At 32.0% G+C, this 15,769-nt stretch overlaps 1 protein-coding gene across 1 annotated transcript; it reads right to left on the bottom strand.

Annotated features, from left to right (window-relative positions):
* Positions 1 to 5,219: 5,219 nt before the first annotated feature.
* On the bottom strand, positions 5,220 to 12,537 carry LOC122502393 (piggyBac transposable element-derived protein 4-like). Its single transcript, XM_043612414.1, has 4 exons — positions 12,105 to 12,537; positions 11,497 to 12,021; positions 10,934 to 11,385; positions 5,220 to 5,294 (listed from the first exon to the last, which is right to left on the bottom strand). Exons 1-4 carry the CDS (start codon positions 12,535 to 12,537, stop codon positions 5,220 to 5,222), a joined length of 1,485 nt encoding a protein of 494 aa, XP_043468349.1.
* Between the last annotated feature and the right edge of the window lie 3,232 nt (positions 12,538 to 15,769).

The raw sequence follows: 15,769 nt of genomic DNA, 5'->3' as shown, positions 1-15,769 counted from the left end.
GATCTCGATGGGGAGACTTTCACGCTCGCGATTGGTCTGCGGCGAGTCTCGGGGAGTACACACGCACTTACTACATTCAGTACAACGAATAAAACAAAAACATTTTCGGTATTTACGGTAATGAAACATATAATTATTATTTTCTTTTTGATTCCTTTCCGTCACACCATTTACCTCAATGTCGAAAACTTTTTCAGATGTGCGATTCACAACTTTATGTCGACCGGAATAGAAGTACCGAAGCGATTTTTTGATAAAAGGTGCTTTTAGGAAATCATGCAAACATATGATTATAAATTTACGTGCACGAAAATTTTTCTTTTATCATGTTCTTTGACAGGTACTAGTCTCCCAGTAAAAAAAAGTATTCAGAATAGAAAAAAAGTATTGGTGGAGACGTTCGGTGAATGCGTTTTCGCGACAAAACCGTATTGGTGGGTTACGATGAATACATTTTGCTTACCGTGAATACTTTTTTTTTAAAACTTTCGATTTAAAGATTCCTAAGCAAAGTTGAGAATATTTATAAAGAGCGTAAGTGACCTGAAGTATAAAAATGACTATTGCGAGAAGGAAATGAGAAATTTTAAGAAAAAACGAAAAATTAAATGTGACAAACAGATTGTCAAATGTTGATCAATTACCATATGCTTTTCTGTGCATACAACGTACGATGATTAAAAGAAACTTTGACGTTACCGGCGGAACTTACTGTTTCACATACATTTACTTGGATTTCTCAAGTTTCTGTCGGTATCGTCAATGTTCCTTTTCATCATCATACGTTGTAGGTTTGTCACATTTAATTTTTCATTTTTTCTCAAAATTTCTTATTTCCTTCTCGCAATCGTCATTTTTATACTTCAGGTCACTTACGCTCTTTATAAATATTCTCAACTTTGCTTATGAATCTTTAAATCGAGAGTTTAAAAAAAATGTATTCACGGTAAGCAAAATGTATTCACCGTAACCCACCAATACGGTTTTGTCGCGAAAACGCATTCACCGAACGTCTCCACCAATACTTTTTCTCTATTCTGAATACTTTTTTTTTACTGGGCTAATAAGTCGCATAGCAGCACCACCGACCAAAGGTAGATTTCCAAATTGAAAAACATTATTTCCCCCGAAAGTACCCCCCGGCGAAGTATATGACGACTTATTATGCAGATGGTCTGTCATTGAAAGTTTTTTTAAAAAAGAATATTTATTTATTTACTTAATCGCTCCGAGAAAACTAATTTATGAATATTATAAAATTTTTAAAAATGAGTTAAAATTCAAAATAATCACTTGAATGTCCGTATTTGTAGTTAAAAATTCCCAGTCAAGAAATTAATCCAATAATCAGAAAATAAACGACGAAATCCAGAATTGATAAAACTATCCTCATTTTTAAAAATGTAAAATTTATATCAATTTTTAAATTGAATTATAAAATATTTTCAAAATCTTAATAAGATCTTTTTAGAAATTAATGATTTCATAAATTCAAAAGTTTTAATGATAATAAATTTTTCTATTATTGACTGATAAATAATTATACACTCGCGTAAATTTAGAAATTTTTCTTCAAAGAAATGAATTGATATTATTGTTTCGTCGACGTGTATAAAAAAAGAAACACAAAAAAAATTATTCTGACTGATAACAAATCGAAAGTTTTTTCATCTTAAACTTAACCCCTTCGCTGTTTGGAAAAATATTCATTTTAGTGCCCCAAAATGTCCATCAAAATCTTTTAAATTGTTATCTTACTTAAAAATAATAAACAATTTTCTATTTAATACTTTTTCTAGTATCATTGATATCTATAGTATGTGAATAATGATATAAAAGAATTTATTTTATAATTTAAATAACAATATTTTTTTTTGCTAAAACTTTCACGACCCAACGTTGGTCGGAAACAGTCTGAGCCATCTGTTTTCACGACCCAACGTTGGGTCTAAAACAGGCAATGGGTTAAAAAAATTCTTTAAAAAAAATAAATAAAAAATATTGGGTTAAAATAAAAAAAAATTTGTAAAAAAAATGTTTTCGACAAAATCGTTTTTTAAAAATCTGTCGTAAAAAAATGTTGTTCGGAGACTTACAAAATCAGATATGTAATTAAGCAGATATAAATCAGGAAGATCCCATAGGCGGCAAATCGGTTTTTCAACAATCTCTATATGTTGGAAGTTCCATAAACGTCATGTCGACATGGAATTATCACAGGAACCATCCAATAACAGCATGAAAAAAAGATTCTCGTAAGAGACAGCAGACAGTTCAAAGTACTGTTATTTTGCGAAGGTAAGACAAAAAGTGAAAACGTACATTGTACATGGGCAAGAATGTTATGCCCATGCATAACATGGAGATTTTTTAAAACCAGAGTCTTTAAAACGTTTGGCTTCAATGCCATCCTTGTACGCAGAACGTCTAGTTATAGCTTGTTCATTATCCAGTGATTGGACCGACAAACATGTCTTCAAAAATCCCCCTCCTCCGTCAATACCCTTTTTCAAATGCATTTCAGACACTTGTTCTTTCTTCACATGCTTAATAAAAGCAGTTAGAACTGTACAGTAAATTACAGTTTTTGCATAGTTTGAAACTTTATTTGCCGTAGGGGAGACTGGGGCTAAACCGGACAAGTCAAATATTTCCGAAAAAATGAAGAATTTCAAATAATGTTAATAAGCTGCGAATGCGCTATTTCGTGAAGCATATATTGCATGAGGTTTTAGGGACATGTCATTTTTCTTGTAATAATAGCACAGCCACACAAAAACAGAAAAGTACCCTGCGCGAAAGTCCGCAGTACCATACCCCCATGTATTTTGATGCGCTGAATACGAATCCGAAGTCAGATTTGCTCCATAACGTCAGGATTTTTTTCTAACCTCAAAAAACATGTCAGATTTCATGTAATTTATGTAAAATACAAAATTTTTTAAAAATTGATTAGATTTGTCTCAAACTTGTTTCTCGGGGGTTTTTAAGAGCGCTGATTACGAATCTGCAATCAGTTTTTAAAAATTCAAAATGGCGGACAAATTAAAAAAATTTGTTGGATTTTCACTTTACTTGGTATATAGGGGTTTTCGGGTCGCTGATTACAAACTTGCAGTCAGATTTTAAAAATTCAATATGGCAAATCCAATATGGCGGTCATTTTTTTGAAAATTGATTTATTTTGCTTTAAAATGGGTACTCAGTGGTTTTTCGGATCACTGATAACAAATCTTCAATTAGATTTTGAAAAATCAATATGTCCGTTTGAAAATAATGTAATTTTTATTTATGTCTGTTTATAGTAACGGACTCGTTTGTCTTCAAAAAGACCTGTGCAGTGGTTTTCTTTTTAAGTTTACTCTTCCTGGAACAATATCCCTTTTTAGCATCCAACAATAGTCAGTCATCATATTTACGTCCCATGTGCCTTGATATCTGCTTTCCATTTCATTAATATCTTGATGAAACCGTTCTCCCTGTTCTTTGCTGTAGTCTCCTAAATTTTTGGGAAAGTAACTTAGATGTGAATGTAGGAAATGGAGCTTCAAACTCATAAAGCATTTCAATTTTTAAAAGTTTTTGATCATACCATTCACTATTAGTTCCCAATTCTCGCTCTTATGGTTGCCAATACAGTTTTCAATAACTCCCTTAAAACTAAGCAATGCAGCTTTCTCCTTTTTACTCATTACTGTAATAAATTTTTTATCTTTTACTAGTTTGCGAATTTGAGGCCCAACAAAAATTCCTTCCTTTAATTTAGCATCAGATATCTCTGGAAATTTTTGTTCCAGGTACTTGAAACATTTCCCTTCTTTATCTAAAGACTTTACAAACTGTTTCATTACCCCTAGTTTAATATGTAAAGGTGATGGAATTATCTTTGTAGGTTCAACTAGAGGTTTTTTTATAAAATTTTTGGAACCTGGTGTAAAGGATGTTCTTTTGGGCCATTCTTTTTGTACGTAATGTTTTTTTTCGATCTCTACTGTCCCACAAACATAAAAAGCAAGGTGTTTTCGTAAAACCTGCTTGTTGGCCCAACATGATACTTATAATTTTAAAATCTCCACAAATTTGCCAATTGTGTTCTTTATATTTAATTTTCTCCAAAACTAATTTGACAGTTTCATAATCTTCTTTAAGTTCAGTGGAATGGGCTACGGGAATTGAAGCAAAAACATTAGTGTTATGAATTAGCACTGCCTTTAGACTTATTTTAGAAGATTCAATGAATAACCTCCAATGTTGATCTTCATATACGTTTGGTTTCAATTCATTTACTAGTCCTTCAATGTCAGAACAATATACTAATGAAATATCATCGTCTTTTGTAAAATATTTCTCTGATGAGGTTGCTAAGCTCTTCTTGCGTAAAGCCTTCTTTAACCTTTTCTTCTTGATAACCATCTGGAATATAAATATCATCATTGTCTTCTACAATATTACTAATCTCATCACTTATATCGGAAAGTACATACTCTAATGGTAAACTGTCGATTTCCATATTTGTAGACGAAAGAGTTAAATGACTTAAAATTTCGGGTTTTGCCACAGATACTACACATGCGTAAATTATATTCCTTTTATTATTTTTATTATAGCCCTTTACATTGATCATGCAAAAGTAGCAATCTTCTCGATTGAATGGTTTTTTCCACAATGTTGGTTTTTTAAACTTCAGGTGTTTATCCTCTTTCGTATCATTCCAACGAGTTAACATTGTGTAGCAGGAACTGCAGATTGTATGTGGAACCCATTTTTCATTCCGATTGACTATCTCAAAATCAAAACAATCTTTGTAAATTTGTTTAATGTTTTCATTAATTAATTTGCTATTTTTCGGGATATCAAATTGTCCGCATACGTAACAAAATACATCTGCATTGCTGTCACATGTATGTTGTGAGGTTGACACTCCAAAAAGAACTTTTAAAGCGTTTGAAGTTTTTTTATTGTTTTGATTTTTAAAAGCCATGATATTTAGGAAAATGCCCGCACGCTAGGGATCCTCATCCGGTCGCAGGCGAGTCCACCGTCCTAGGTGTGATAACTTTCATACCTCCATAGGACTAAGTATGAGAGCTTTCCGACTTTGACGAGGACATTGTCAACTCGTCGTCGGACACACTACGGTATCATCCTCACACCCTAACGTCCCCCTGCAAGGCAGCGGGCCTTCGCTGGGTTCGTTACTTCGATAGACAGGAAGCAAATCATTCTACACATCCCCTTTCGGGGCAGTTGTCATCGCCTACTACATCTATCGAAGCAGCAGGATTAATATTGTGCTAAAGCACAACGGAAATACAATACTGTATTATGTCCTAGTAGGCCTGCGTCTAAGAGAAAAGTATTCTGCAATTGTTGAATTGAACTTTATCCAGAAATTATGCCTAATTCTCTAGAAATGTTCCTAGATGTCGTCTCGATAAATACATTTTAATTGAGGCATTCAGGTTACCAAAAATCTGCATTTCCTGCTGCATAAATGTTTTCCAACGAACTTTTTGAAACTTTTAAATTCACCGACTCCCAAAATGCTTGCATATCAAGTCATATTGGACCAGTTGTTAGAAATTTTTAAAGTCTGATTTGAAATTTGTGATCAGCGATCCGAAAAACCACTGAGTACCCATTTTAAAGCAAAATAAATCAATTTTCAAAAAAATAACCGCTATATTGGATCCGCCATATTAAATTTTTTAAATCTGACTGCAAATTTGTAATCAGCGACCCCGAAAACCCCTATAAACCAAGTTTGAGACAAATCTAATCAATTTTTAAAAAATTTTGTATTTTACATAAGTTACATAAAATCTGACATGTTTTTTAAGGTTAGAAAAAAATCCTGACGTGATGGAGCAAATCTGACTTCGGATTCGTGTTCAGCGCATCAAAATACATAGGGGTATAGTACTGTGGACAGGGTACTTTTCTTTTTTGGTGGGGCTGTGTAGTTGTCGTTAATATACATATAAAAATGTCGTTTTTCGCAGTAAAAGTAAAAATTTTTTTCATTTTTTTGGATTTTTATCGTCATAATTTAGGTGCACATATCATATGGCACTTTTTTATTAGCTGAAGGTGTACTCAGTTTAGTAGAAAAAAAGTTCAATAAAAAACGTTAAGAAGAAAAAATTTAAATTGCAGGTTAATTATTAGATCAAATTTGCGAATACTCTAATTTATTTTATATTAATGGCCTACTTTATATTAAAATCTTTGCATAGAACCACTTTATTAATAAATAAATAAAGAATTTATTTTAAAACACGAATTAGCAAGCGAGCTGCTGAAAACAAACAAGTCTGAAAACTATCATTCATTTTATATTATATTAATTACATATTTTACATTTTATATTATATTCTTTGCATATAATTACCTACAAATAAATAAAAAAAAGAATTCATTTGACTTTTCTACAAAAAAATGAAAATTTGTGTCTCTCTCATTTTTAATTAATTAGCCGTGTCCGATTTAGCCCCATGGGGTGTCCGGTTTAGCCCCACCAATTTTCAGATTTTCGTTTTTGAGGTAGTCACCTTCAAAGCAATATATCTCCAAAGCAATGTTGACGTTTTTCTAACTGTATCCTGATTATTCGTTTTGTCTTAACCCTAGAAAGAGTAACTGGGGTGTCTGGACACCCTAAGCAAAATTCAAGGTATTCCCCTGGCTTAGCTAATAATTTTTTACGCTTAAAACCCGTTGATAATTTAGTTTGAACCTCTGTCTGTTTACACCTGTAGTGCCGCCAAAAGTTTTTTTCTTTTTTTGTCTGAACACCCTAGTTACTCCCTAACGTTAGAAAAATTATCAAGGTAAGTATATAAATCCATAAAACTTTTGACTTTTAAGAAAAATTTTTTTTTTATTAATTTGTATGCACATAGATGTCACTTTGCATACGTGTTCAAGAATGTTCTAGCACCACAAATTCGTATGCGTGATTCATTTTTAACCCATGCCCCAATGTTTAACACTTATTATTAACCCCTTCCGGAACTGAAATATTATAAAGTGAAAAAAAATGTGTAAGACCTTCCCATCAATTAAATCAGTTGAAACTTTTTACTCGGAGGTTTTTAGGGTCGCCGCTGGACAATCTGAAGTCGGTTTTTCAAAATTCAAAATGGCGGCTCCATTATGACGGATGACAAATTTAAATAGTTGGATTTGATTGAAACTCGTTACTCGGGTGTCATTGGGGTCGCTGATTACGAATATAAAGTTTAAATTTAAATTTAAAATGATTAATTGAACTTTTTGATTTTTAAGAATTCAACTTCTGAAATTTTAAGCATATTCTTAACTTAATAAAATTGATAGTTTTTAAAATCCTTGAGCGGCATACTTTTTTTTTGAATATCTGTAAGGCAATGCTTCGATCACACTATACATGGACTTGTTTAAAGTAAAATTGTAGTTGTGCCTTTCAAAAATGTATAAATTTAAATAAAATCACGATTTGTATTAACATCTTTAAATTGTTTTTACAGGAATACAAATATAGGCACACTAATGAAAAAGGTCTTAACCTCTTGGCTGTCAACGAGATTTCCACTGTTTGGGCCAAAAGTGTGTTGAAAAAATTTTTAATGGATTTTTATGAAACTTCGTACCCTAAAGTTTCTGGGGTCGCTGATTACGAATCTGACATCAGTTTTTCGAAATTCAAAATTCGTCGAATTTGCTTGAAACTTGTTACTCAGGGGTTTAATATGGGGTTCAATATGGCGGAAATTTTTTTTTAATTTATTAAATTTGTTTGAAACTGGTTAATCTGACATCAGTATGATAATTTTTGGTGAAATCAAATTTCGATAAATACCCTAAAAAACTAATGTCAGATTCGTAATCAGCGACCCTAAAAACCCCCGAGTATTCAGTTTCAAGCCAATTTGATCAATTTTTTATTTCGTTGTCTGCCATATTGGATCTGCCATTTTGAATTTTGGAAAACTAATGTTAGATTCGTAATCAGCGACCCTTAAAACCCCCGAGTAACAAGTTTCAAGCAAATTCGACGAATTTTGAAAATTTTTCCGCCATCTTTGATCCGCAATTTTGAATTTGGAAAAACTGATGTCAGATTCTTAATCAGCGACCCCAAAAACCCCCGAGTACTACGTTTCAAGTCAATCTGATTAATTTTTTATTTTGTTGTCCGCCATATTGGATCCGCCATTTTAAATTTTGGAAAACGAATGTCATATTCGTAATCAGCGACCTCGAAAACCTCTGAGTAACCGGTTTCAGGAACATTTAAGAAGTTTTTAATCACTTTTTTTAAGTTGCGCATATATGCGTCATGAACCACTTTTGGCCAGTTTAGTTTTGCGCATATATGCGTCAGTGACAGTCAACGGGTTAAAATGTTCGATTTTTTATTGTCTATTTAGAAACTTATTGAACTTTTATTTTTATTTTACGCCGCACTAGGTATTTTCATAAGAAGACGTTTAATTAAACTTTCTTAAAAAGTGTCATCATTCAATCAAACCTTTATATATTTTCTTACAGTCGTAGCACACTAATGGGATAGTGAAAAAAGTTTGAAAACATACGTCTTTTAGCTATTTTCCCTGTAGCTGAATTAATATTTCACACGCCGCAAAAATAAAAACGTTAAAAATGTATACTTTTCTGAGAGTTTCAAATGAAATTTAATCGTTTTTTTAATTTTAAACTCATAAAATTAATTGTTAAATTAATATTTTGTTCTAATACTGTACATAAATGATGCTTAGTATATAATTTAGGAAAATATGATTAAACAATAGGTTTTAATTTAAAATAATACGGACTTTTAAGTGTTCGATTCGAGTATCATAAAAGTTAACAGTTTCGTGGATTTGCCTATTCAAATTCTTATACAAAATCGTTTTAAATCAGTTAAAAATTAAAATTATCTGATAAAGTATAAATTGATAGGTTATGCATGAAAAAATTGTATTTTATATAAAAAAGAAACATTTTTATACAAAAATTCTACTTTTATGAAAAATAAACATTCTGTATTTGTAACAACTTATGAAATTTGAGTTAAGATTTATTAGAAATTTCTGTGCTCTCTCTATAGACTATATAAAGTCAGAGATTAAATTCTAATACAAAAAAATGTGATAAATGACAGTCAAATTTAAATTATAAATTCCATAGGGAACGGTGGTCTAGTATCAATCTAGTGACTTTGACCTATTGTGTCCCTCCATTTTGTTTTTTCCACTCTTTCTAACCTGTTAATTGAAGAGAGAGAAAGAAAGAAAATTGGAGGGGAGAATAGTTTGCCAACAGATGGCGTATTATGCAGTTTAGCCGTTCCATATATTGTTAATAATATTTCAACATATATTAGAGGTATTTAAAATTTTTAATTAAAACTTTGACGATTAAATATTAATTATAAATGTTAATGTTAATATATTCAGATACATTAAGTTAGTGAAATTTTAAATTTATAACACCATTTTTAGTAAATATTAATTGTTAAAGTCCATTTTATAGTTCATTTTTATGATTTTCACTATTCGCCAATTGTCTTTAATTTCTTTCATTTCAGATGTTCAAATAATGGTTTTTTAAGTAATACAAAAACTAATTTAATCCACTAAAAGTGTATCTATATAACTTTAAAAACCTAAAATAGTTTTTAAATTAGTCAAATTTTTAAGAAACTACAGCGTTTTTTGTGAAAAAGTCAATTTTTTAATTTTTTGGTGTTTTGTTTTTGCAGTTTTTTTTCAAAATTATTTTAATTTATCAAAATATGAATATGTTTAAATATGTTTAACCCTTAGATGCACGGTGGTCAGCACTACTGACCACATATTCTTTTTTTGTATTTTCGATAAAAGAAATGATATTTTTTGTCTGTTACAAATAATTCTTGCTCTGTACGGTACTAGCATTCGTAAAAAACAAACGCATGACGTACAATGTACAATATTAGTAACAAATATTTGTTATAAACAATGTCATGACAAAAACATCGCACACTTCAGATAAAAAAATTCGAAATCAGTCAAGAATTCCCAAAAAAAGGAGCGTATGGTAGTTTTCAGGGTTTCTAAGATTGCTGATTACGAATATGAGGTCAGATTGTCAAAATTTTCAAAATGCAAAATGGCGGATCCAATATGGCGGACGACTTTTACCAAAAGTGCTCAATTTTAGTTAAAATTTGTTACTCGGGGGTTTTTGAGGTCGCTGATTACGAATTTGAAGTCCGTTTTGAAAAATCCAAAATGGCGGATCCAATATGGCGGACGACTTTTACCAAAAGTTCTCAATTTTAGTTGAAATTTGTTACTCGGGGGTTTTTGGGGCCTCTGATTACGAATCTGAAGTTCGTTTTGAAAAATCCAAAATGGCGGATTCAATATGGCGGACGATTTTTAAAAATCGTTTAGTTTTACCTGAAACTTGTCACTCGAGGGTTTTTGGGGTCGCTGATTACGAATCTGAAGTCCGTTTTGAAAAATTCAAAATGGCGGATCCAATATGGCGGACGACTTTTACTAAAAGTTCTCAATTTTAGTTGAAATTTGTTACTCGGGGGTTTTTGGGGTCGCTGATTACGAATCTGAAGTCCGTTTTGAAAAATCCAAAATGGCCAAAAGTGCCTAATTTTAGCTAATTCTGTCACTCGTTCTTTGCTTTACCCAGAACTAACGACGTGGACGTGACGAGTTTCTAGTTCCTCTTTTTTTTTTTTTAATTTTTTAATTTTTTTTTAAAATTTTTTTTTAAATTAAAATTTTTTTTTAAAATTTTTTTTTGGTTTTTAAATTTTTTTTTTAAGTTTTTGGTTTCGTTTATTATGCATAAAGTTTTTACTCTGTTTTTTTATCTATTTGTGAAACTGTTTAAAACAGTTTCTTGTTGAAGATAAGCACAGAGGAACATTACAAGTACTACAAACCCAAGCAGTTCTTTTGGATGCTTCTCGAGTACTCCAATGGGCACAACGCCTAAAGTCAGTCGAGTGCTCAGGCATATGAGCTGATTCTGTGTGCCTTTTCGTGAGAGAGACTTTTGGTTTGTGAGTATTTACTTCTGGCTGCTTGCGTTTTCGACCTTTCGATGTTCTCAGTTTGCGATCAACTAATTGTTCTACTAGCTGCAATCGAAATTGTTTCAAAGTCAAAGTAGGCTGAGTATTTTGATTTTTGTAAATAATGAATGAATTCACTACCACTAGGTCTAAAAAGTGCCAAAATAATCTCAACCACCATCTTTTTGACTTTCGATCAATTTTGTAAGTTGCTAGCAGTCGATCAGAATAATCAACGTAGCCCATGTGCTTATTGTAATCAGCAGATACGACTGGGCAATTGATAGGAAGCAAGGATCCATCTTTTTGCCTGCGATTTACTACGGTAGTTTCAGATGGATCGTGGTAATTGGATAAAAAATAAACTAGTTTTTTATCCATCCATTTGATTCACTGAAGGCCTGTGGTTGAAGTCTGAAATTCATACTCACCTTTTTCGAATTTTTTGTTCGACTGTTGATTCTTTGGTAATTTTGCTCGATTTGCCCTTACTGTACCGCATGCAAAAATGTTATCCCTTTTCAAAGAAGCTAAAAGATCAACGCCCGTGAAAAAGTTGTCAAAGTAAACATGGTGGTTTCCGCCAACAAGTTCACGAGTAAGATCTTTTACTACTCGAGCACCTAATTGTTTCTCTGCTGATTCAGCTTTCCCAGTGTACATTTGAAATTCGCTTACAAAACCAGATTCATCTGCTCTTGTCCACATCTTATAGCCACGTTTTATTGGCTTAGCAGGCATGAATTGTTTCATACTGTTGCGCCCTTTGAATTTTATCATTGATTCGTCAATGGCCTGGTATTTTCCAGGATTCCAACAGTTTTTGAACGTTTGACCAAGCGTATCAATTAGAGGTCTCAATTTGAACAGTTTGTCATAATTTGTTTCTCCTTTCTTGGGTTCATTTTTGTTGTCATTTATATGTAAATGACTTAGATAGAAACCAAAACGATTAACTGTCATGAGCGAAGATATGTATGAGTCCTGTAATTGCGTATTAGATGACCAATAATCCCGATAAGATGGTAATTTTTTATACCCATTAGAATGTTAATCCCTAAAAAGACAAGGAGTTCTTCTTTTTTCGCTGGTTCCTGCTTACTGTTCTTTTGTTGTGCATACAAATTTGTCTGTTCCACTATTGTATCCACAAGGGTATGTGGAAATAAGCAAAAGAAAATATCTAATGGAGTTTTTGCACTTGTCGGGATATTTGGACCGAAGTTTTTAATGAATGGAATATCTGTTCTTGGTACACTCCGTCTACTCCATGTTCCATCTTCTTCTACCTGCTCTACTTCTTCTTCTTCACTCTCTGATTCGTGTAATACATCAGTATTCAAAAGAAATGGATGATCTGGAGCATCTTTCGCCTTTCGGGTCAATTGATCATTTTCGTCTTCTGAATCACGCAGGCTATCAATAGATTCTGCATCACTCGGAATATCTACTAAATATACTTCGTCCTCCATATTTCTAGTACTTACCTAGCATCTAAAAAACGTGTGATTTTCCCTGTACTTTAGAAAGTTCTAACAATCTGTATTGAGATAGACATAAAAATCGAATTCAAAATAGCTAAAAAGAAACAAAAAATTTTAAAAACAAATTGATTGTTAGAACAAGAGATCACTGAAAAAGGAAGAAAATGTAACTAAAAAGAGAAAAAAGAAAAGAAAAAAAAGGTCTAAATGGAACTAATTCATACGTTCATCTAGTAAAAAAATGATACTTACCTGAGAAAGGGCACGAAAAATTCGTAATATATCTGCCTCAAAAGTCAACTATGTAAATTTTACGTGAAATGCCTACCTAGTGAGAGGAACTATTTCATCTGTATTTTTACCGCCTTGCAGACAAACGCAGAAGTATAATGTCAAAAGAGCAACTTTAAAAAATTATGTAAATTTTCCGTATTACTAATCAATTAGGTTCACTGAAATGAGGGAGGCAAAACAATTACAAATTTTCCATCATTCCTCTGCGTTAAAGTAAAAAAAAGCACTTCCAGTATTAAATATTTTTTTTAGCAATCACAGCGAACAAAAGGCATTGTTACTATCTGTTATAGAATTGTTGTATTCTTTTCTTCCACGAAGGGATATATCACTTAGTACCTCATCGGCAATATCAGCGACCCCTAAAACCACCAAGTAACAAATTTCAACTAAAATTGAGAACTTTTAGTAAAAGTCGTCCGCCATATTGGATCCACCATTTTGAATTTTTCAAAACAGACTTCAGATTCGTAATCAGCGACCCCAAAAACCCCCGAGTGACAAGTTTCAGGTAAAACTAAACGCTTTTCAAAAATCGTCCGCCATATTGGATCCGCTATTTTGGATTTTTCAAAACGGACTTCAGATTCGTAATCAGCGACCCCAAAAACCCCCAAGTAACAAATTTCAACTAAAATTGAGAACTTGTGGTAAAAGTCGTCCGCCATATTGGATCCGCCATTTTGAATTTTTCAAAACGGACTTCAGATTCGTAATCAGCGACCCCAAAAACCCCCGAGTAACAAATTTCAACTAAAATTGAAAACTTGTGGTAAAAGTCGTCCGCCATATTGGATCCGCCATTTTGAATTTTTCAAAACGGACTTCAGATTCGTAATCAGCGACCCCAAAACCCCCCGAGTAACAAATTTCAACTAAAATTGAGAACTTGTGGTAAAAGTCGTCCGCCATATTGGATCCGCCATTTTTAATTTTTCAAAACGGACTTCAGATTCGTAATCAGCGACCCCAAAAACCCCCGAGTAACAAATTTCAACTAAAATTGAGAACTTGTGGTAAAAGTCGTCCGCCATATTGGATCCGCCATTTTGGATTTTTCAAAACGGACTTCAGATTCGTAATTAGCGACCCCAAAAACCCCCGAGTAACAAATTTCAACTAAAATTGAGAACTTGTGGTAAAAGTCGTCCGCCATATTGGATCCGCCATTTTGAATTTTTCAAAACGGACTTCAGATTCGTAATCAGCGACCCCAAAAACCCTCGAGTAACTAGGTCTGTAAGTTTTTAGCTGAGATAAAAAATGTATGCTTGTAAGGGTTAGTGGGGTGTCGGAATATCTCAGTTACTCCTTAGAGGGTGAGTAAATTCACGTAATCCTTTTAGGGTTAATTATTGATTCAATAACTTGATCATGTACTTTTTGAGATGAGCAGCTTAAACAAGCACTCAAATTTTCATCTCAGGAAAATGTTAAATTAAAAAGTCGGGAAAATTCTACACTGGAAAGAATCGCAAAACGTCAGAGAAAATCCTTTGAAAACACCATTAATGAAGCAATAGTGACTGATGTCTCGGCGGAGAATACGAAAAATACCAACGCAACGATAATTAACGAACAATTAGTTTCTGATGTTAATGATGCATTATTGAGAGCTATAAATTATGGAGAAAAGATAGAAATACTAACAACTCTTCCGACAGAGTTAAGTATTCGTCAAATGCGTACATATTTTAATGTTTCCTGTCGTATGGCATCTCGAGCGAAAAAATTGCGTAAAACAGATGGATACAAATCTCGCCCGAAGAAGAGAAAAGGAAATAAAATGAATCCTGAAATCGTGGAAAAAGCAACATGTTTTTGTTTGTCAGAAGAAGCTAGCCGAATAATGCCGGGAAAAAATGACTGTATTTCAATACCAACAGAAACAGGGCGTATAAACGTACAAAAACAAATATTACTGAACAATTTAAAAGACCACCATTCCATTTTTATAACTAAATATCCAAATGACAAAATTAGTTTGTCAATGTTTACAAAATTGAGATCTAAACAGTGTATTTTGGCGAACAAAAATGGTTGTCATAACGTGTGTGTCTGCAAGATTCACCAAAATGTAAAGTTGAAATTTCAAGGTCTGAAATCTGAATTTAAAAAGCACCAATACGATTTCATGACTGAGAAAACGATTTATTTGATCAAAACAAATTTTGTTTAAATCAAACTTAAAATATCTTTGCTATACAGTCAAACATATTTAAGTTTAATTTAAACATATTTTTTGGTTCATTTAAAAGAATAATGTATTTAATTCAAACACAAATTATGGTTGATTTTAAACTATTCATAATCGACTTTTAAGTTTGAATCAAACATAAAATTTTTAAACATATTTTTTGTTTAAACCAAACCAAAAAATATGTTTGAACTAAATATAATTATTTAAACAAATAATACTTTCGCGTCAAAGCAGTAGATATTTTCTATATATTGGGATTAAGCTTACAAACTAATTTCAATTAAAATATTATATGATTTTATGACATGGTTGTTTTAAATATTTAATAAATCGTTAAATTCAATGTTTTATTAAATAATTTCAATTAAACAAAATCACTTAAAATTATTTTTCTATTTGAATTAAGTATAATGTTTTCTAAGTGTATTTACTTTCTAACAACAACAAAAATTGTCATATTTTTATTTTTTCAGATTTAGGTCAAGGAATTACCTACAACCATATTATCGTCTTAAAACATAATAATGTTTAAATCGTGAAATGTTTGAAATTATTTTTTTAATGTTACTTGATGTTCTTTAGATGTGAGATTTAACAGCAGAATGATTGCATAGAAGCAAGCATATCATTGGGCAAGTACACAAGTAACATTGCATCCATATGTAGTATACTACAAGACAAATAACATTCTTCGCAATCACAGCTTCGTAATCATTTCAGAATATG

Source organism: Leptopilina heterotoma, unplaced genomic scaffold (genome assembly GCF_015476425.1).
Source record: "Leptopilina heterotoma isolate Lh14 unplaced genomic scaffold, ASM1547642v1 Lhet_228, whole genome shotgun sequence".
Lineage (NCBI taxonomy): Eukaryota > Metazoa > Arthropoda > Insecta > Hymenoptera > Figitidae > Leptopilina > Leptopilina heterotoma.
This window is presented reverse-complemented; position numbering and strand designations above follow the sequence as displayed.